At 40.0% G+C, this 24,124-nt stretch overlaps 1 protein-coding gene across 1 annotated transcript; it reads right to left on the reverse strand.

Annotated features, from left to right (window-relative positions):
* Window positions 1-1,484: 1,484 nt before the first annotated feature.
* Window positions 1,485-23,189, reverse strand: sema7a (semaphorin 7A (JohnMiltonHagen blood group)). The gene is made up of 14 exons (XM_028045536.1): window positions 22,914-23,189; window positions 22,594-22,730; window positions 20,339-20,380; window positions 20,154-20,249; window positions 19,776-19,878; window positions 19,491-19,601; window positions 18,179-18,321; window positions 9,114-9,292; window positions 8,759-8,867; window positions 7,970-8,165; window positions 7,720-7,832; window positions 6,780-6,925; window positions 5,682-5,746; window positions 1,485-5,600 (listed from the first exon to the last, which is right to left on the reverse strand). Exons 1-14 carry the CDS (start codon window positions 23,023-23,025, stop codon window positions 5,194-5,196), a joined length of 1,959 nt encoding a protein of 652 aa, XP_027901337.1. The 5' UTR covers window positions 23,026-23,189; the 3' UTR covers window positions 1,485-5,193.
* Window positions 23,190-24,124: the final 935 nt, after the last annotated feature.

Below are 24,124 nucleotides of genomic sequence, written 5' to 3' on the forward strand. Positions count from 1 at the left end.
TGAACAGTGCTGTGTGAGATGTCAAGACATTTTCTAACCTCTCCAAGCATGACAATTTGACCCAGTTTGTTAAGTTAAAGCAGGAGCCTCAACATTCTTCACAGACTGCCATTTAAAGTAGATAACGATCTAACCAGACTTCAATGGTCAGGTTGCTTTTTGATAAATTAAATAGCCAGATGGTGAATAGGTTTTTGATAGATAAAATGATCAAAAACCTATGCACATGATTTTTTGTATAAAAATGTTAATTTTGGTAAATGGCTTTTGGCCAAACACAGTTCGTTCCATCCATCCATTCCTCCGTTTTGGTGAGATTCTATTTTATCAGAGTCCCCTGAAAAAGGAAACAAAATAAAGGCCAGTTTTGCATGCAAATAGCGCCCTCTGCTGTCAAAAAAAAAATTACAGACGACAATTACAAATTACAAACTAAACTTTCCCTCATAAAATTTACGTTTCCTGTAAGTAACTCTTACATGAGCATCCATTAAAGTTAATTTTAAGTATTTCTTATTCATTTGTAAATATTATTTATTTATTTTTGTCCCGTTTCTTTTATGTTTCTAAGAAAAATGTGAAAGAAACCATAAGAAGCAGGTGTCACCGTGCATAGGTGGTTCAACAGAATGTTAGTTTAAGGGAGTGCATGCTCATGTAACAGCTTATTGTGCTTTTTTATTCTTTGCATTTTTCCCTTCTGTCTAATTGGCTTGTTTTGTACAGGATAACTAGAATGTAACATATGAGGACAAATTTGAAAAATGATTTAATGATGATCTCATTTTCTTACTTTCCGAAAACATGGTCTTGTAACAGGGGTGTGTATGCTTTTAAGAAACACTGTGCATGTTTTATATAAAGTTTAGTTTTTGGCCTCCACCCTGCAGATCTCTGCATCCCACATGCAAAACAGGAAACCATGGAACTGGAGAAGGTTCAAGGTTTTCTTCTAATCAGAACACAGCAGAGGTAAAAGAAGGTCACAGTGGCCGTTTCTATCAAAATAGACTACACAGTGACACTGATCCGTCTAAGAGCTTCAGAGATAAAGAGAACGCTTCTTTAAATAGGCCAAAGGAAAATCCAATCAGCACTGCTTAGCTGCACAGTACAAAGGCCAGACACAAGCTTGCAGAAGACATCTTAAGGTTCTGTTATTTTGCTGTCAATGAAATGAGAACATGGAGTGTGTTTAACTGCTCTGGGTGGTGAGAACATGGAGTGTGTTTAACTGCTCTGGGTGGCTTGAGAGGATGACTGGTTGCCCACAAAAACCAGTACACAGAAAATGAAATCCCAACCTCCCTGTAATGTCTACTAGCAGACAAAAGCCAAACACCAGCTGTTAAAGTTACCAAGTCTGACAACACCCAATGCTCTGCCCTGATGCCTGATTTTCATCTGAAAAGAGAAAAACATCTGATATGACTGCAGACATATAAACAACGTTTTGTATTAAGTCTTTCTCAAAACCTCCGGAATCTTTTATAGTGAGTTATGTCTTTATTATGTTGAATGAGTACAATCTGTTGGCACAAGACTTTGGGTGGTGATGCTTTCATAAAAATAAAAAAAATAAAAACATTAGCATGTTCGATTTAAATGGAGTGGATTTAAATTGTTTCACTAAGATACTTTTGTGGAACTTCTCAGAGATGATAGCTGTAGCTGTTATCTGTGCAAACAGGAAGTATTTTCCTAATCATCATTAAGAGTGTTTAGCCTTGAGATCCAGGAAAGCCAGATTAACTTTTAGTGTCCTGATTTACCAAGGCATTTCTTCCTTAGAATAGTCTTGAAATACAGTAAGTGCTATTTTTGAAAGGCATTACATTTTTTAATAAGTAATGGTTTTACACATGTTAATGCCAAAATGGTATATCTCAAAAACAGCTAAAACATATATTTAACTTAAAAGAAAGTAAAAGAAAGGTCTTATTTTGTATCCCAGGCTCTTTAAAAATGCAGCAGATATCTCCATTGCATATCATGCTTGGTGATGAAGGCTTCTGTAGACCGTTGTTAGTACAGACATATTGCTGTTGTAATTGGTGTAGAACAGCTTTTGGCATCAAATTGTTGCAACAAAAAGGGTCCACTAGAATACTACCCATGTTGCATCACACACTTTTGATTTTTTGCAAAATTGTGATTTTGACCTGTGGAAGTCAAACATGCTATATTATGTTTTATCTGCTCTTTAAATCACATTACAGAGTAAAAGACAAAAGCATTTTTTTACACTGAACTGAAACAGAACTGACCAGCGTCTTGCAGTTTGTGGGAGATATTAGGCAACAAGAAAGCATTTTCTCAGTCAGGTTGCTTTAGAAAGCAGAAAAAAGTCCAGAAGGAAGGATTTGACTGCGTGACAATTTGTGATGACTAGACAGCTGTCATGGATCTCTAAAAGTGCAACACTTATAAGATTCTCTTGCTCTTAAGTGGTATGAAGATGTAAACCGGAATGAATGGTGAATATTGGGTCCCTGGGAAATGGGGCTTCATGAATCTCTCAAATTAAAAAGATGTGAATCTACAGAAAATGAACACATTGAAAGCACCAGATGGCCACATCCCATAAGTAATGTTTTATTAAATCTGGTGAGTACAGATTTTTTTTTAAAGTCAAAGGCCACATACTGTACATCAACAACCTGGCTCAGGCAAAAAGATGTTAATATTCTGCTGTTAGAGCCATTCATGATGTCAATTTATGAATGTTTTTTTTTGGGTCAAGAATGATCTACAAATTAACAATGTTCTCTTTGGAATGTGACATTTTCAAACAGGTTAATGAACTCTTGAATATTTGAGGAACCAAAATCAAGTCAGTTTATTGGTAAACTTGGTCTATAATTTCCATGCTTACCCAATTCTGGACCTTAGGCCACATGTGACTAGTGTTGTGGCTACACCTTGTCCAGAATTCCCATCCATTCATTTCTCTGGCTGAGAGAGTTCACACAAACACATTTCTCACTGAAGTTAGCTTAGATGATAATTGTAGTAAATTATCTAGGAACACTATGAAAATAATCAAATACAAACAGAACACAGATAGAAACAAAGCAGATAAAAGATATAAAAATAAATGGAATCATGTAAAGTGCTTAATCAAAACGGCGGTTCAGACTTTTAACAACTAGAGGCAGAAAACTATGCAGCAGTCAGTGGGTTTCTGTTTTTAATGCTGTGGTAACGTTTGCCTGGCAGCAGTTTAAAAAAAAAATCATAGAGAAGGTGGGAGGAATCTCTGACACTGTTCAATGTTCTGTTGCTGCAAAACCATCCTGAACACAGGGAATGGACATTACAGCAACCTTTTTGACAGAGGATTCTCATCTGCCATATTGCTGCTGAAGGAGATGATGCCAAGTAGAGGACTCAGGTCACAACCTCTTCGTGTTGTGACCTGAGTCAGTCAATGATCATCTCCTTCGTTTTTTCCAGAGTCATTAACTGTTGAACAACTTCTTTTTTCGGTGTTATGCTGAGCATGCATTTGCTCTGAAAATTTTGTTTACAAATTTACAGTTTTCCCAGAGTTTCAGTTGTTTAACATTGTATTGCCTTTTTTAATGAAAAATGTAAGAAAAATATAGAATGTAGTTTTAAATACCACTAACATAGTGCAATATTAGGTTTATACTATGAAAAAGCGACTTTCAGTTAAAGATGCGCTTCATGTGACCTACAGCTGTTTTATTTTCTCTCTTGACTGCACATTTCTCACTGACCACTGAAAGGAATTATGAAAGCAAGTTAAATAACTTAATCCACCCCAAACCATGTAATACAGATATACTCTTATCCGTGCCAAAGACAGAGCCTTGCCCAGGAAGAGCTCTGCCTTTCTTAGCACAGGAACTTCATATTTTATTTGCTTTAAGGGCAAGACCTAAAAGTGCACATAAACTATTCCAACTTGTGTTGTTTCTGCAGTTATTGCTCACAGTAAAAAGATTCTGTTCTAGAAACATGACAGTGATGGTAAAAATAAACCATTAATGGAAATAAATGCCTCCTGCATCTTCCTTTTGTTTCTCTCACTTCAATGACATAATAACTGGGAGTGCTGTTTTCTTCCTTCATCACCACATGTTCCAGCTCAAAGTAAGCAAAAAAAATAAAATGCCTTAGCTGCAGTGGCTCCAGTTCTACTGAACTCATCTATGGTGCAGTCCCTATGGTGCAGTCCATAAAGGTGAAAAAACCTCAGCAGGAAGGAAAGATGCTGACTTGCTTGTTCAGCTGCTTAGTAGGGTCTGAATTGTACAGATTTTTTCCCGACCTCACCCACAAAATAAGCGCAGAACCAACAAAACAGCTGACATTTTAAACAAAAAAAACTTTGTGCTGGGCTCAACCCGTTAAGGCATGTTTTCTTTCAGCAACTCCCTCTAGCTCAAGCATATCCACTTTCACATCCATGATTCATCTGTGCTGTGTTCATTCTGATTGTTAATTAGATAATCAGAAATCTAATTATTTTTGTCATTATCCATATGAGACCAATGGTGACAGTTGAATTAAATGCATGATAAATTAAAATGAGCTTGATAATAAAATGAGGATGATAATATTGCTCGTTTGTTTTTCGTCGTCTCTCTTTCTACCAAAGAGACTGGATGACAAAAAGTTTCACTCCGGTGCCTCTAGCTACTCCTCCGCTATTGTTTCCTTGGTAATGGCTAAGCACACAGCTAGCTAAGTTTTCCCTATACACGATAGCGACAAAAGTTGAATAATTTTTAACTTTCTTGTGTAGCGTGGCTAGCCTGCGTGTGCACGTCTGCCTGTACAAGGGTAGGTGGGCCTGAAATGCATTTTCTTTGCCTTTTAGCTATGCTCTTCCATCAGCACATTACTTCAAATGAAATCCTTCTCCATCTACAGTATTTATCAAGCTTTCCATCCTCCTAGTAACATGACACAGAGATAACCTTCCTTTTTTCTGTGAGAACTTTTTAGTAAAGGCTGCCAAGATGGAAGGTAGAATGATGCCACAGCAGAGTCCCATAACACAGCTTGAAAGTCATTTTAGCTTAATTTGATGTTATAAAGGGCAAAAAACATTATGTTTAAGTCACACTGCCAATGTGACAATGTGTCCCTAATTTCAGTTCTATGGTACGGTCTGATATTTTTTGAGAAAACTCTTAGCAAATCCCAGTCAGTTAGCAGAAACTATCTCAGAATTTCCCGCAGCACTGCAGTCTGGAGTAGAATCCACAACAGCTGAGGAGCAAGGATTGGTGCATCATTCAGTTTAGAATCAGCAAACCTGCTGGCTTGCTTTTCATACTGCTGCTTAAGATGGTATTTTTTCAAAGTTTTGTTATAGTCCTTCTCTGTGGAGACACATTCATATTCCCCATAGTTCTCTGGTCCCATTGAAGGAATAAGGTGCAGACAGTTAGAAAGCATTTGCAGGCAAGGTCTGTCGTGACTTCCATGCTTCCAGGTGTACTTTGCATGATAAGACTCTATAGGACAGGACAGATAGAAAGGGACACCTTCGGGGACTGAATGGATTGTCCCTGAAATTTTTGGTGAATATATCTGCCTTTTGGACCTGGTCAGTACCCCTGACACTGAAAAAACAAAAAAAAGGGCAGCTCAGTAAAGATGTGATAAAGTTGCTATGGTACAGCATGAAACATTTTGTAACTTACCATTCGCTGCTTTATTTTGTGAGCAAACACTTGTGTGTCCATCCTTTATATTCTGAATGCCCCCACTGTGAAAAAATTACAAAAGGCTTTAAATGGTAATTTATATTTCCATACATCGTACCAAAAGGTACATAACAGACAACCACAGGACAGGTCATAAAAAGAGAAGATCTTTCCACTTGCAAACAGTAATCTGGCTTTTTAAGTAGCTTTCAGAATGGATTCTTCCTAGCCGAGTGATCTTTTTGATGTTGGTAAAGCACTTGCTTCTCTATGGATAATATCTACAACTAGACAATTCTCCTTGCTTGTAATTGTTCCGACAGATAAACATGGCACCTTTAGAGTCCTGGAAATTTTATCGAATCGGGACAACTGCAATTCTCATCTTGATATGTTGACTTCATGTCAGGCAAAATGCTTGAGGTGTTTTAGAAATATCTACAGGTGTTTTTCCAATTAGCTAGCTCTCAAAATCCATAACATGAGCATTCTCATAATTTTTGAAAAAATATAAAAAGGAATTGCTACACCTGCCTTAGGAGTCAATTAAGCACGTTTTTTAAAATGGGGGCTGTTTTAAAAAAGGTACTCCAACAGTTTGATTTTTCAGAGTTCTAAAATTAGTGTACAATTATCCAATAAGATAAGACAAGATAAGATAAATCTTTATTGTCATTGTCACAAGGACAACGAAATTCAAAAGGCACCACTAGTCAGTGCATATGCTTAAAAACAAAAAATAACTGTCTCACAATTCACACACAATGTAAGAATTAACAAATAACTGGTAAAAAAAACAAAAAAAACTAAAAGATAATGTACATCAATACTTCTTTTCTTTACCATAAGAATGAAACAATGCTTTTGTTTTGTTTTTTTCACTTGATTTTTGATCACAGATACACAGTCCAAGGTGTTTACTAAGACTCCAAACAACTCTGATGAGTACTTTTGATTAAACTTAATGAGGTCTGTGGGAAACAAGACCCCACCAATCCAAACACTGGCTGTTGTAGACCTGTCTGATTAGAACTGATTGGACATTTTGGACTACTATTGGATATGTGAGCAGCGAGAAATAAAACTAGTACTTACAGGTTAGAAGGGGTGCATCCAGATGTGGTCCATGCACAGTAGGGGTCCCGTGCCAGGACACAGTCAGCACAAGACGCGTTGTACTTTTCACACTTTTGAAGGTCCACTATAGATATTTTATCAGAGAAACCCACCACTAATTTTTTCTGAGAAATGTGAAAAAAAGGTATTTCTTATAAATGTGTGTCATTCAAAATACTGACATTTATAAATATTAATAAAGAATATTCAGATGTATACGTAAATGTAAAAATTACATTCATCCTTCCAAAGTTTCTTACTATCCTCTTTGATTTAGATTTATGTAAGTGCATCTGAAGCAAGTAACATTGATTTATGTTTTAAAAATTATTGATGACAATGCTCAGTGGCCGTCCTTTTCATTTCTTTATGTCAGGAAGGTGGATAAGGATAAATAAGTTCTTTGTCACACAATCTATTCATACTCTGGTTGCCTTTGAGCTTTGTTTATAGGCTCACAAAGCCTTGGAATTGTCTTCCTAGTGTATCTCTATTGTTTGTCCCTTCACGGTTTCATAATGTCTCAAATAGCTTTGATGAACAAACATCAAGGCAAGAAATAAACTTTTGTCTAACAACTGAGCAATTGTTCACAATTTTATAAACAAAGCTTTGTTTGTGTCTTTGTGTATCAGTGGATAACAAAGGCCTCACAGGGATTCGTTGGAAACAGCTGCAAAGTGTAGCAGAGAGTGTGATAACTGCAATAATAGAGCTGGGACTAATCAAAAACAGAGAGGTCAAGGACCATCAAAACAAAAGCAGATAAAAATGGTTTCTTTCTGTGCAACCAACAAAAGCTCAATGGGGAAACACATTTCAGTTTGTAGTTTGCACAATTCCCATTCTTTTCAAAACATTAAACAATTAAACACATTACAAAGAATACTGAGGAAAAGATTTTTTAACCTAACTGTACCTTTTGAGAGTCGAGTGTCATTGCCTGTATAGGTGAAATGTTGGAGAGCTGTGTTTCCAATATGATAAAGGGCTCTGAACCAGCCACTAGGACTTTATGGATTTTGCCAGTATCTGTTGGAACAACCATTACAGTGTTGTTATTTTAGGACTGATCCATTTTTAGCCCATTGCTTCCCAGCAGAGATTGTAAACAATGCATAATTCCTGGCCAAGAAAAGACAAATCGACACAAAGCAATCTTGGCTTACCAGTAGCAAGGAGCAAAACGTTGTACACTTGCTGGTCTGCTCCTTTAACCCGGTCAACAACTATTTTGGTGTAATTATAGTTGCTTACATAAAAAGGAACTTTTGACTGAAGGGAATGCACCCAGTCAACCATTTCAGGATGATCCTTCACTACGTTCACTGTGGTCCGCGGCAGGCTTTTGCTGTTTGACACGCACTACAAAACACAATCATGTAAAAGTTTACTCAAAAAGACAACATTTAAGAAAAGGCAACAAAATTACCTGGATCACAAAAAGCAAAACCAAATGAGAGGAAAAGTGGAGAGAACTATCTCACCTAATTTACTTAGAATCTGAATAGTAAAAAATCCCAACCACTTCCAGGTTTTAGCAACAATATCACTTGAGTTGGAAACCTTATTGGCATAAAGAAACTGTAGGAAGACAAACAGACTTGTCTGCTATAAGCCTTCCTTTAGGGGGTGTAGTTGTTGACAAACATAAGACATGTGCCTCTCCTTTTATTGGTCAGCTGTGTGGAGTATACTGTGGCTACAATGGCAAAATATTTTCCCCATGTACATCACATGGTCTCCACAGCACATTACTGTACAAATAAACTTAGCTCATGATGGAACCCACAATAGCCACAAAAAATACATGGAAAACATGAACACGGTGAGGTAAACCCAACATAGCTTCCACAGCAACACCCTTTTTTAGCAACAAGCCTTTTTTAAATGTCTACACTCAAAAATACACAGGCAAAAATAAAACCCTAAGAGGAAGTACAAAAATAGATTCTTACAGTTCCAGGCCTTGGTGTAGGGATTTCATTAGCATAGCCTTTGAAAGTTGAGTTTTCAAATATCTTCTCTATCATTTCTATTGAATAGATGCAAACCGCAGTTGAGTTCCTGAAACAGAATTAATAAGAGAGGTCATCATACCATTCATGCCATCACAGTTTCAGCAGTTAATCAAATGTTTCATGCTGTGGCGAGGGCAGTTCCATTGTTATTAGAGAAAAGCTTTGGTATTCTCAGACTTGATGTTTAAGCAATAACTAAAAATAAATATGATGCACCCTCTTATGTTTTGATACTGCTTCTTATGCTGTTGCTTAGTTTCTAACACTAAAAAAGGAAGAAAAAGTGTTGCACCAGCTGCTTGTGAAAAGTGCGTAGACTCTGGTTTGGCGCCAGTCATCGTCGTGCATCACATAGATGTCCTGGAGACGATTGAAATACAATGACTCATCTGGAAACCCACAGACGAGGCGAGCCTTTAGGAAGGACGTCCACATGTTCTGGAAGAATCTTTTTGATCCACCTTCATCGGTCTACAAAAATCACGTCAAAAGACTTGATTAGGAAAAGAATCAGTTTTCTTTTTATTTTGTCCACAAAGAGTTAAATATCTGAGACTGCACCCACGTTAGAGATTAAATAAAGTGCCAGAACTCTTCAAGGTTTTTCTTAGCATGGATGTTATTACTTCCACACAGCAGTAACATTTGATCAGGTTAATTCTTTTAGGAAACTGCAATTTGGCTTATGGTAATGGAAGTAAAAATCAATAAAAGAATCAGTCAAGTTTCTTTGTAGAGAACATTTCAGCAACAAGGCAGTTCAAAGAACTTTACATCATAAAAACACAACAATACCAAGTCATAGAGCAGTCAACAATTGAAGTGCCATCATTAAATATCAAAATGTTGGTCAGTGTCTCATTTCTTATGGTTCAGAAGCAACTCTGCAGTGACTTTTAAGTCTAGAATCAAAGGAATTCAACGTTTCAGCTGTTTTGCAGTTTTCTGGATCTTTATTCCAGATTTGTGGTGCATACTAAATACTGCTTCTCCATGTTAGGTTCTAGTTCTGGGGCTGCAGAGCAGACCAGAACCAGAAGACCTGAGAGGTCTGGAAGGCTGATATAACAACAGCAGATCTTTAATGTATTGTGGCACTAAGCCATTCGGTGAATTATAAACCAACAGTATTTTAAAGTCTAATCTCTGAGCTACAGAGAGTCAGTGTTGTTAGAATAATTATGTTTTGTTATCATTCTTACATAAGTAGTTACCAGTTTGTTTTTCATTTAAAGGTTTAGTATTCACACCCCAGAGAGGAGGAATTTGTTAAACCGTGGGAAAGACAAAACTTGCTTTTTCTCTAAACCTTGAAGGTGCAGCTGCTTCTTATCTTGGGATACTCAGTAAACTGCTTGTGTGTAGAATGTAGTTCTTCCTTGTTTCAGAATAGCCACCCCTTGGTTTATTACCTCCACACTCCATTTTTGACTCCCTTTCTTTCTCCTGATGAATAAAAACAGGCTCTGCTACAGGAAATCAGAACGCATGGTAAACACCTTGGAGAAGTGGTTTGCTATGCTTTCTCCTTCTGCAGAAGCTTGGTTGAAAACTCATAAACATTGTCTGTGGTTCTTTCTTTGTATTTAGGTAAACAAAATACCTATCAAGTGTAAAGACCTGTGAGGACGCTGGTGCTGTAAACAATGCGACCAAAGATAAATGCATGGACGAGTTTCTCTAGATCTTGCTGAGACATTAGTCTTGGAAATGTTCTTCAGGTGATAGGCCAACTTTGTAACTGTCTCAATGTGGCTATGAAGTTTCAGGTCTGAGTCCATAACAACACCAAGATTTCAGACCTGATCACTGGTCTCCTAGCAAGTAAACACATACTGCAGCAAGGGCTCAATTAAGGAACAGGTTGTTTTTTTTTGATAAAATGTTCTTGGTAGTCTTAATATGTTGCTCAGAAAACCTTAGCACCAGTGTTTTAGTTCCCCTTCTGCTTTTATTTTAGCTTATGAACCAATCCAGGACAGCAACTATCAGCACCACTTATTAACACTGATATAACCTGCTGAATACTCAGCAAACAGAAGCTGTGTTTCCACTGTTCCCTATTGAAGGGTATTGTGAACAGCAAACGGTGATGCTGACCTTTGTCATTTAACATGTGGGTTTAAATGTTTCTGTTTTACTCAAATTGTTCACAACTCTCATAAAGTCTGAAGTGAAAACATACAATACAATTTGGAAAGTACAATATAAAAGTGTTATTGAAAATGTAACATAGTGTCTTGCAAAGGTTTTCACAGTATTAAGTATTATTTTTATGTAAGTATGTTTATGATAGACTAATGCAAAGTATGCAATACCTAAAGTCGACTAGAAAAACGTCAAACACTGTTTTCATTTTTTGCTTACTGTAATGTTAAAAGCAGATTCAGCCAGAACCCAAGACGCAGCCACAACAAGAGGATGGTAACCAAAAGGTTTTATTACAAAAAAGTAAAAGGTGTTGAAGGGTGTGGTAAGACTGGTGGGTCAGAGACGAGGAATCCACAGGGGTCAGGAGTCCAGCCGGGGGGGGTAGGGGGAATGGACAGGGGGAGATCTGTGGGGGGTCTGAGGGGGCAAACAGACGATGAGGACAAAATCCACCAACCGGAGACAAAGTCGCAAAACAGTCCAGGGTCATGCACGGGAGGTTCTCAGGCAGTGAAAATCCAAAATCCAAAAGGCAGGAGGCAGGGTCAGAAACAGTCAGGGTTCAGCAACAGGACTCTCTACAGCAGAAGGATCAGGCAAAAATCTGTGGTCAAAAACAGGCAGGATCAGAAACCAGAAAACTCTTTGGAACATGGGACAACAAGGCTTGAAAGCTGTGACAGGGGCAACAGACGATCTCGCACTGAGCTGGTGACGAGCAGCTGTTTAAGTAGGAACCAGCTCAGTGCAGGTGAGGGCAATAAGCAATCAGCACAGCCAAGGCAGAGCTGAAGGGCTGGAATCATGACATCACCTCCCCCTCAAGGGGCGGCTCGTGACGCCCCTCTGGGCTGGTCCGGATGCAGGCAATGGAAATTGCGAATGAGGCCCTTATCCAGGATCAGGCGAGAAGGCACCCAAGACCTCTCCTCAGGACCATAGCCCTCCCAGTCGACAAGGTATTGGACGCCACGGCCCCAACGTCGGGAACGCAGCAAGCGTCTGACAGTAAAGGCAGGGGCTCCATCAATGATTCGGGGGGGTGGAGGGGGTCTGGAAGGAGGGCAAAACCTGGATGACCTCACAGGTTTGACCTTGGAGACATGGAAGGTGGGGTGTACACGCATCGAAGAAGGCAAATGGAGACGCACCGCTGCTGGGTTAATAACCTTGGTAACAGGAAATGGGCCCACAAAACGGGGTGCCAACTTGCGATTCTCTACCTTGATGGGCAGATCTTTGGTGGATAACCACATCTTCTGACCCACCAGGTATCGTGGGGCTTGGGATCTGTGGCGATTGGCATTGCGGGCATAAACAGCAGAGGTCTTGCAGAGAGTCGCTCTGGCCTTTCTCCAGACTCTGAGACAACGACGTGCTGATAAGTGGGCAGCAGGAACCTTGGTAGTCCCTTCCTGAACAGAGAGCATAGGCGGCTGATAGCCAAAAACGACATGAAATGGTGACAGACCTGTGGCACTTGATGGTAATCCATTGATGGCGTACTCAACCCAAGGTAAGTTCTGGGACCAGCGACTAGGAGCATCCATACAAAGGATGCGCAACTTGGACTCAACCTCCTGATTCATCCTCTCTGTCTGGCCATCCGTCTGAGGGTGAAAACCTGAAGAGAGACTGATGTCAATGCCGAGAAGGGTGCAAAACTCACCCCAAAAACGGGAAACGAATTGTGGTCCTCTATCAGAAACGATGTTGCGGGGGATGCCATGAAGTCTGAACACTTCAGCAAGATCAGGTGCTGAAGGTAACTTGCGTAGAGGAATGAGGTGGATCATCTTGGAGAATCTGTCAACCACTGTGAGGAGTACAGTGTTACCTTGAGAGGGAGGTAGGCCAGTGACAAAATCCATTGAGAGGTGGGACCACGGTCGATGTGGAATAGGCAGGGGCCTTAGTAGACCAGCTGGAGGACGTCTGGAGGGCTTTACTCTGGAACACGTGGCGCATGCTGACACAAACTCTCGTGTGTCCTTTCTGAGAGTGGGCCACCAGAATCCTGACTGGACCACTGCTAGAGTCTTGGTTATACCTGGGTGACAGAAAAGTTTAGAGCCATGACAGAACTGAAGGACTTTAGACACCATCTCTTCAGGAACAAACAGAAGACCCTTAGGACACTGAACTGGAGGTGGCTGTTTCTGATGACTCCTCTTGAGCAAGGTCTCAATACTGGTAAGAGCTAGCCGGGTCTTGGAGGGAAGGATGTAGTCATGGTCAACAGAATCAGAAGGACAGACAGAAGATTGATGAAGTCTCGAAAGGGCATCTGGTTTGACATTCTTGCTGCCAGGTCGATAGGCCAGGGTGAAGTCAAATCTACTAAAGAATAGTGCCCACCTAGCTTGGCGTGGATTCAGTCTCTTGGCAGACTTTAGGTATTCCAAGTTCTTATGGTCTGTCCACACAGTAAAAGGATGTGTGGACCCCTCTAGCCAGTGCCTCCATTCCTCTAAGGCTAACTTGATAGCCAACAGTTCTCTGTCTCCAACGTCATAGTTACCTTCGGAGGCAGAGAGCCGGCGAGAAAAAAAGGCACAAGGATGTAGCCTGGCATCATCTGCGAACCGTTGAGACAGGACTGCGCCGACCCCAGTGTCAGAGGCATCAACCTCCACCACAAACGGGTTAGATGGATCTGGAAAACGTAGAATGGGAGCTGAGGTAAAAAGATGCTTAAGCTTACAGAAGGCTTGTTTAGCCTCTGAAGACCACTTGAACTGAGTCTTAGAAGAAGTGAGTTGATGAAGGGGGGCAGCCACAGAACTAAAATCCTTGATAAAACGGCGATAAAAATTAGCAAACCCAAGAAATCGTTGAAGCTCCTTCAAACTGGATGGTTCTGGCCACTCCAAGACTGCTGCCACCTTAGAAGGATCCATGTTAATCCTGCCAGGAGCAATGACAAACCCCAGAAAAGATACAGATGACTGATGGAATGCACACTTCTCTGCCTTAACGAATAATTTATTTTGGAGCAGTCTGAGGAGAACCTCCCGCACATGCTTGATATGGGCAGGAACATCCTTTGAAAAAATCAAGATGTCATCAAGGTATACAAAAACGAACCTGTTTAGCATGTCCCTTAACACATCGTTAACCAATGCCTGGAAAACGGCTGGGGCATTAGTGAGCCCAAAGGGCATGACCAGGTATTCATAATGCCCTGAAGGGGTGTTGAATGCTGTCTTCCATTCATCTCCTTCTCTTATGCGGATCAGGTGGTAAGCATTACGCAGATCCAGTTTAGTGAACACGGTACTACCTTGAAGGAGCTCAAAAGCAGAAGTCATGAGAGGCAGAGGGTACCTGTTCTTAACAGTAATTTCATTAAGGCCTCGATAATCGATGCATGGTCTAAGAGAGCCATCCTTCTTGCCCACAAAGAAGAATCCTGCTCCTGCTGGGGAAGAGGATTTTCTGATTAGACCTGCCTTGAGGGCATCAGAAATGTATTCCTCCATTGCCCCTCTTTCTGGGCCAGAAATAGAATACAATCTGCCTCGAGGTGGGGTGGTTCCCGGGCGAAGGTTAATGGCACAGTCGTACTCTCTATGGGGAGGCAGAGAAGTGGCCTTAGACTTGTTAAATACCTCACGCAAATCATGATAAACCCTTGGGACCCTAGACAAATCTGGGTAATCATGGATGATCTCACATGGAGATGTCATGATAGGAGCTTCCCTTAAACAAGAAGTGGGTCAAGATGGTCCCCAAGACTGAACCTCACCAGTGAACCAGTTAATGACTGGACTGTGTTTGATGAGCCAAGGGCGTCCCAGAATCACCGGAATCTCAGGAGACCTGGTCAGTAGAAACGTGATCCTGTCGTGATGGTTTCCTGAAATCAGTACAGAAACAGGTTTAGTGCAGTGAGTGATAGTATCAATGAGGTGCCCATCTATGGCAAAGATCTCACGTGGTTTCTCTAGAAGTTCCAATTCCAGTGCGAGCTTATGAGCTAGGTTGACATCGATAAAGTCAGCGTCAGCACCGGAATCAATGAAAACAGGGACTCCACTCCCTTCAGGTGAGTCAGGAAATCTGATGGTGCACTGATTATGGGGAGGATTCTGATGTCTGAGGATAGGGCTCAGTAAAGACCCCCCGAGCTTTACTGAGCCTGTCCTTTTGACGGACAGTTAAGAGCTCGATGGTTCTTCTCCCCGCAGTAAAAACACAGGTGGTTTCTGAACCTCCTCTCCCTCTCTTCAGCAGAGAGCCTGGTCCTTCCCAACTGCATGGGCTCCTCAGTGTTAACAGGGGGGGACGTAAAGACTTTGGGCATGCTGCTTGGACTGACCTGAACAGTTGAGACCCTTCTTTGATAACTAGATGAAGACTTCTCCTTCTTACGTTCACGCAGGCGTTGGTCAATCCGTGTGGCAAGCCTTTCTAAGGCCTCGAGGGTCTTGGGAGGGTCACGGGTAGCAATCTCATCCTTGATTTCATCTGACAGGCCCTGGTAAAAAACGTCAAACAGGGCCTCACTATTCCAAAGACAACTGGATTTCAAGGCATGGAAATTTATGATATAGTCCGTAACTGGATGAGAGCCCTGTTTGAGAGAAAACAGTCTCCTGGCAGCCTCTCTCTCAGGACGGATAGGATCAAAAACCCTCTTCATCTCATCAGAAAACTCTAAAAATGAGTCACAGCTGTCAGCATCATTCTCCCACTCAGAAGTTCCCCACAGCTTAGCCTTACCAGATAGTAGAGAGATAGCGTAGGCCACCTTGGCTCGTTCAGAGGGGAAGGCTGAGGGCTGGAGTTCAAAAAGCAGAGAACACTGGGTTAGAAAAGGTCTGCATTGTTCAGGATCCCCATCAAAACGCTCAGGGGGGGGAATCTTAGGTTCGTTGTTAGCGTTAACTGTGGGAGTGGCAGAAAGTGGACGTGGCTGCATAACTGAGGGCCTAGCTTGGGCTTGGGAATCCCTTAGAGAAGAAAGTCCCCGTAAGAGCTCCTGGACATTTCTTTCTAGGCCGGTAATAGCATCCTCTACTTTAGAACACCAATTGGGATTTGGCTGTGGGTTCATACTGGCGAGATCGTACTGTAATGTTAAAAGCAGATTCAGCCAGAACCCAAGACGCAGCCACAACAAGAGGATGGTAACCAAAAGGTTTTATTACAAAAAAGTAAAAGGTGTTGAAGGGTGTGGTAAGACTGGTGGGTCAGAGACGAGGAATCCACAGGGGTCAGGAGTCCAGCCGGGGGGGGTAGGGGGAATGGACAGGGGGAGATCTGTGGGGGGTCTGAGGGGGCAAACAGACGATGAGGACAAAATCCACCAACCGGAGACAAAGTCGCAAAACAGTCCAGGGTCATGCACGGGAGGTTCTCAGGCAGTGAAAATCCAAAATCCAAAAGGCAGGAGGCAGGGTCAGAAACAGTCAGGGTTCAGCAACAGGACTCTCTACAGCAGAAGGATCAGGCAAAAATCTGTGGTCAAAAACAGGCAGGATCAGAAACCAGAAAACTCTTTGGAACATGGGACAACAAGGCTTGAAAGCTGTGACAGGGGCAACAGACGATCTCGCACTGAGCTGGTGACGAGCAGCTGTTTAAGTAGGAACCAGCTCAGTGCAGGTGAGGGCAATAAGCAATCAGCACAGCCAAGGCAGAGCTGAAGGGCTGGAATCATGACACTTACAAAATTAAAACTTCAGTGTTGCATCAATATAAAGTCAGGTCGACTTAGTCAACACACTGGAACCACCTGTCAATGTGATTACTTCTGCAACTCTTTTGGGTTATGTCTCGACAGGTTTTGTACATCTATAGACCGAAACACTATTTTTGCAAAATAGCTTGAGCTCAGTCGGATTAGATGTAAAAAGGATTTTTCAAACCCTGCCACAGATTCTCAATTGAATTTAGGTGAACCATAACCCAGGTCTCAAGTGTTTTGGAGTCATTTCTTGCAGCCATTTCCTGTTTTGTCCTCCATTCAGCATTACGGGACCTCTGACCAGTTTACATTGGTCCTGCTGAAAAAAATAGGCATCCTCAGTGATGCACTGTAAAAGTGATGCGCAGTGGTAGTTTTTCTCTGCACCAGGTATTTTGCATGTAACCCTAAAAGTTAAGTTTTGGTCTCATTTGGCCTATGCACAGTTTTCAACAAATTAGCTTCTCTGATTTGCTTTCTCTGTCAGTTTGACGGATGAATATGCCAGGCTTGCTGTAGCGCTATGCTGTTTCCATTTTGGTACGATGAAGGAAACAGTTCACTGAAATGTTTGAAGCTTGGGATATTATTTCATAACCTAACAATACTTTCAATTTCTCTGCACCTATCTGCTGTGATCCTTGGGTATCAAGATGCTTTTTAATCATTTAATGTTCTCAAACAAACATTACAGGACAGAGGGAGTTATACTGAAATGAAGAATCCTTCAGAATAAATGGGCTCATTACATATACACAAACTTCTTTAGAAAAACAAACTGAAAACAACATTTCATGCCATTTCATAAATTTCCACAGCTTTGTGTTTGTCTGTCACATGAATTCCCAATTATGCATTTTTAAAATGCAAAATGTGACAAATACTTTGGTGTGCTGGGCATGTTTTTGTTTTTTGTTACTGGCAAGTCATGCTGCAACAGTATCTTTAATCTTTGTTAATGTGTCCACAATTTATTTGTCGCAAAAATTTAGTTAATCTGACCAAAAGGAACATTTCTTTCACTGAAATGCAATCTGACCTTAAGCAGCTGATAGAAGATTGACATTCACCATCTACTACTTCATTGGAAACAGTAGGACTTCATTCATGACTCACCTTCTCCACCATTTTGAATAGAATAGAATAGAATAGAATAGAATAGAATAGAAGTACTTTATTCATCCCAGCAGGGAAATTACTTAGCAGTTACAGCATAGAGAAGCATCAAAGCAAAACTTTGAGCACTTAGCTTTTTGTGTAAACACTGATGTGGTTCAGTCAGTACATTAAAATCTGTCCATTTTACAAAACGTCTGCTCTCTGAAATGATAACAGTCATTTCCACACAGCTTATGGACAGTTTGAAAAGTGTCAATTTTATAGTCGTCAAAGTGTTGACAAATTATCTGGTTGTGTTTGAACTGCAATGACAGTATGGCACTGAAACAGAAGCTTTAAATTGGCTAGGCAGCAGTCATATTTGTAAGTGCAGCTGTATGCAGTGTGCATTGTACCTTACAAACTCTGGCCACCCTAGAAATCCAGGGATCGGCATCTGGGCTGTGGTCGGAGTTCTTTTCGCGGAAGAAGATGTAGATTTTCTCATTGTCTGGATCTTCCCTACGCTTCACCCAGGATGCCGATATGAATGTAGGCTCTGCAAGAGGATGTTTTGTTTAAAGAAACCATATACAGTTTTTATTGACAAGTGTGAGACATAACAGCCACAAAAACAAGACATACCACAGCAAAGCAAAGCCAAACATATGTGGGAAGCACAAGATAAAGCTAAGTTAACCAAAGCAAAAGAAAAATGTTGCCAGTTTACCATTTTCAAATTCCTTTTCTTTAATGCAAACAGTTAGGCATAGAAAGTCCCTATTTTGTACAGATGTAGACAGCTTCACTTAAAGACTCTAAACCAAGATTAATGACTGGTTTAGAGTCTTGTAAAAGGATTGTAAAAGTCAATCCTCTTTGACCTTTTCTCATGCACTCCTGTTGCATTTTTTTAAATGCTCGAGTAACAGTTGCTATGTCAAAACGTTGTTCTATTTCAATCAATCAATCAATTGTGTCCATGAAGCACCCTTCATGTTGGAGGCAGATCGGAGGAAACACATAATAACCTGGGTTTGAACTACCCGGGGTCACAGTCTGAAGGTGCAAATACCAGAATTGTGAAGTAAACTGAAACTGGTGGGATACTCCCTTTTGCTTTCATCTCTGTAAGAGGGCTGGTGAATACTAAAAGCGATGTACCTTCATCTTTTCTTCACTTCCCTGGACTAGCCAGGGGAATCATTGCTCATATTCTTTGCTTAATTTCTTAATAAAATAATAATCAAAATGCATTTTGATTCGTTCTTGATTGACTCAGTGTTTCACCTTAGGTAAGACTTATTTATTTCCTTAACACAGTACACCAAAAATCAAATTATGCAGACTTTTTTTTTTTTAAATGTAATCATTTTACTTCATAACAAACAAGGGGATAATTACTGTTTGACTTCCAGCCTTGAACAGAATTAGATTTGGGACCGTTCTAATTACTCAGACCCCACACCTCAGCAAATATATCCTTTCATGTCATCAGTGTTTGAATCATTAAACTTTATACATTTGACATACAGTACACACCAAAAGTTTGGACACAACTGTGTGTACTGAATACAGACCAAAAGTTTGGACACACAGCTGTGTCCAAACTTTTGGTCTGTACTGTAGCTATTAATATAGTTACGTTTTGCAAGGCTGTGTATAAATTATTTATTTGCACGTCACAGTGGTGAGCTCCTCTTTAACATCAAACCCAATCACTCTCACCTGATAACCAGCTGTCGTACATCCAGACATTAGTCCGCTTGCCAGCTTTTCTCCTGAACTGCAAAGAGCTTCCCTCCATGTCCAAAGGCGCTGCTGCGTATAAATCCCCATCTGAAACAGCAGAGCATGTTCAGCACTATTCAGAAATGCTGAATTACTCAGAAGAGCTCAATGAGAAGGCAACCTTGCTACAGCTATTTTAAAACACAACTTGATGTGGTTACATAAGATGGCATGCAGCACTGAATCTTGTTTAAAACCTTTAAAAATCTGTCCATAACATACCGACTGTGAGCGACAAACAGTTGTGTGTGTAGACCAATGGGGAGATGCCTGCTCCCTCGTAACTCTTCACTACCTCAGAAGTCTGATTCTTCACAGAAGGAAACTGCACAGAAAAAACAAACAAACAAAAAAAAACACTTCAAGAGAGCTGTGGTGGAAACTGCATTAGCAAATGATGGGACATCAGACACCAGGCACCCAACACCCTACTTCATTATACATCAAGGAAACAAGGTTTAACAACAAAAGCAGCTCCCACGCTTTAATCAGCTTTGCCTTGTTGTCTCTGCTGAGTCAACAGATCACAAGAAAACTGCAGTATATTACATACAGACCTTGTGTTTACATGTGGATGTTCACATGTGGATGTTCACTTACGAGTTTCCAGCACTTTGGTTTGTGTCCGTTTGTTCCACACACAAACATGTCATCCTGAAACTTCTCAATGATGGTGATTACATTTTTACACTGACCCTAAAACACACAGTACAATGTTAAACAAAACTGAGATGGTGTGTTTAGTTTAAATTTAGCTTATGTACATGTCTGTATGAGTAACTCACGTGAGAGCACTTATGCTGTCCAGTTGTTGTTATTGGAAATTTCTGCCAGGAATATAAAAAAAAAAAAGATAGAAAAGTGTTTTTTGGGGGAGTTATTTTGCATGTCTCCACAGAAAATCACAAACATTCCAAGTTTTATTCAATAACTTGTCACTCAAAATGCTTCATTGCCACAAGCTAAAAAGAGTGTATGTGAGATCAAGACCTATTCATCATAAAAGTGTGAAGATTATAAAGTGATGAGGAAGTGATAAAAAAAAAACACACACACACACACCCACATGCCATCTGAGCAGGCTATTTCTTATTATAGCACCTAAAACGTGCCAAGAATGAGAATCACTCTTTAAACAGTGCAGACAAAAATCCTGTCACTGAGAGTAGGGCTGAAACGATTCCTTGAATGATTCAAATACTGTACCTCGATTATTAAAATTCCTCGAGGAAAATTTATCTGCCTCGAAACTTTGTTAAGTTATATTTTATTATTTAACGCACCCTGTTCCGGCCAGGTTATTACTTGCGTTGCGCAGAGTGTGTTACCAGCTAAGAGTTACCAGCATGACGCCCAAGTTTTCAAGTTCAGCCAGTGGGGATTTTATTGATTGGTGATAACTTCCGGGTCTTTGTCGGGGACCAATAAACATCCTTGACAAATGACTGGGCAGCTTTTCTCCTCCCGGAGCTGCTGCCTGGTGGCCGATTCAGAGTGAACGGTGGGGAAGAGTGCTGCAGGTGTATTTATACAGGTGAGCGGATAGACTGAACACTGCTGCGCATTAGATGATTAACTGGAAAATTAATTTCATATCATCCCGGTCTCAACAAATGTGTGGCGGAGCACATCGCAGCGGTACACAGCAGATAGATGCATTTCTGTGTGTGATGAAAGAAGGTATTAAATCTTGTCACTAACATAAACACAAAAGCTATAAAAGGCTGGGCAAGGTGAGAGTTAATCTATTAAATTGACTGAAGATGAATATATAAACTCCCGACCCCATTAGGGACGAGGGTGAACAGAAAATGGATGGATGGATGGATGGATGAATATATAAACGAAAAGCTGGACTATCGACATTTTTTATAAGCGTATTTCTGAGTCTGCCTTTTTATTATTAAATTGAATATAACTTCAGATTCTAGTATAACTTTTCTTCAGGTTAACAAATCAATTTTCTAAACTACAGAAATGTTATTTTTAGGGACGCTCAAATGTAAAAAACTGGACTGATGTTGATATGCGATAGTAAGACTGCTGTTAAGTTAGATTTACCAATGTTTTATTTAACCTTTTTACGATTTATCGAGTAATCGATTAATCGTAAGAATAATCGGTAGATTACTCGATTACTAAAATATTCGTTTACAATAGCCTTAACCGAGAGTATATCAAGGTTTTTTTTTACACATGGTGCCGTGGCCAAAAAGGGACAACTAAAGATCACGAGGCAGCAGAGACAGCAGAAATAAAAGCCAGACTTAATTTTAGTGCCATGTTATTTAGGCATGTTGCTTTGCATGAATCTAATATTTTGGTCCAAATTTCAGTCTACAACTTTGTAATATGTCAAGAATTACTGAGCACCTTTATACCACATATTAGGTAATGTTAAGTTAGAACATGCTCTTATAGTCCTCCTAACATTTTGTAGCCATACTTTTTTATAACTTTTATAACTTAATTATAACAGTTTTGTTTTTCCAAATGTCTTGTCTCTGGTAATCTGGCAATCTCTGGTTTTGTTATCAAAGTCATCCAAACACACAAATATGGAACAGAAAAAAGATTTAAAGCTTTTTAAAGCAGTTTTTAAGTCATCTTCATCTATTTTTTTCTAATTCCTGTGTGTTTCCGTTCAAACCAGTCAAACTTTCATGTAATCTTTTAAACTGGATTTTTGTCGTACATAAAGTAAAATAGGTCTGGCAAAGCCTATGGCAAAGACATGAGTATGGGTGGGGCCAGGACTGAAACATTAAAACAGAAATTAAACAGGACACAAAAAGTATTTCAAGGTATTTATATAAATGTGCCAAAACGTTGCAATCCATTGAAGCTTTGTCCTGTCTTTAATTCATGATCAAAATATTTTAGATCAGACTCTGGCCACAAAGGAGGGTGACAAACAAAGGGTTGTCAAATGCCCTCCTTGACCCCCCTTTGGTGGCCCCAATGCATATGAAGAAGGCAGGTGATTAAGTGAAAATGAAAAACATTAAGCCCACAAAATAAATAAATAAGAATAACTCACCTCTATGACGCGATAGTTACTTGCATTAAGTTTTATAACAAAGTCTGTGCCTCCGACATAAAGCTCCCGTTCTCCCTCCAGGTAGAACACACTATGGTTCTGATTAACTTCATATTTATACTGATCACTGATAATATCTACGGGAAACAGACAAGAAACCCCGTTATTGACAATGCACAGCAATAGACCACGACGCAGGAATAATGAGCAAGACTAATACACCACTGGGTTACTGGAGGCGCTGAAATTGATTTTTTTTCCCCCCCCCGTCGAAACACGCAGGGTTTTAAAAGCTTAATTATGGTGTGCAAATGTCTTACCTGGTTTCAAAAGCCTCGGACTATTTTTAGACCCAAGAGCCGGTGCATCCTTCGAAAAGACCATCTTGAAATACACCGCGAAACAAAGATAAATATGAACGCAATGCTTCATTTTGCCCAGTTCTGCTATGGTCGAGGATATGAATGGTTAACCTCTCCAGTCTCTAAATTTACAACCATTTTCTGTGGAAAGAAATGTTTCAAATAAGAGCCCCGACACACCAACCATAACCTCTCCCACACTCCTGCGTCAGAGAGGAGTGCGCATTTATTCGAACGTCACGGTACCAGCCTTTTAATGTAGTAAGACTGTGCTTGTAAAAACCTAATTTCCAGATTTTATTATCTTCTATTAATATCTATTTAGAATCCTTAAAAATCAGCTCAAATGCTAAAGCCATTCAAATCATAACTGCCCTTAAAGAACCGCAACCCTCGAGCACCGATTTAATTTTGACATTGTAAAATAATTGTCCTATGTTCTGTAAAGCCCATTTATGTTGTATCTGTTTGTAATTATTACTGTTCTATGTTGTTCACATATGTTCTTTGTTTGCAATAAAAAAAAGACTGCTTGTGATTGGGCTGGTCACTCATTCTAAAAAATAGGGGCAAAGAACGTCTTCACAAGTTATCAAAAACATCAAGATATTTATCTGATAGTATCCAGTGCCGAAGTCCTCAAGAGCTACCATCCTGCACCTTTTAGATGCACCCCTTCTCAGACACCTGACATAAAGTCATGACCAGTTCTCCGCAGAATTGCTAATGATTCAGCTACGTGATTCAGGTGTGCTGGAGCAGAAATGCGTCTAAAGGTTGCGAGATGGGGTTGTGAATAAGACTGTCATGACACCTTCATAAACATGACATAACACATGTCATGAACATGAATAAGTCTTCATGAATATTTATGACTGTTGTCATAAATATTCGGTATATCCTGACACTTTTAATACAAAGTTGACATTATTCAGAATGTCTTCGTTATGACAACTTGACATTGTGAAATGTTCATATTGCTTCAGTAATAACCTATTTAATTTGTGATTATATAAAAAAAAGAAAATAAATTGTAAAAGTTTTTTTTCTGATTTCTGGGAATTTATGTGTATGTGGTGAGAAAATGAACATGCTGCAATAGTAGTGGAAGTGCATATGTAAACTACAGTTTATTTCTTCTATTTTAAGAAATAAAGCTGTCAGAAACT

The sequence above is a fragment of the Xiphophorus couchianus genome, chromosome 2 (assembly GCF_001444195.1).
Source record: "Xiphophorus couchianus chromosome 2, X_couchianus-1.0, whole genome shotgun sequence".
NCBI classification, from domain to species: domain Eukaryota; kingdom Metazoa; phylum Chordata; class Actinopteri; order Cyprinodontiformes; family Poeciliidae; genus Xiphophorus; species Xiphophorus couchianus.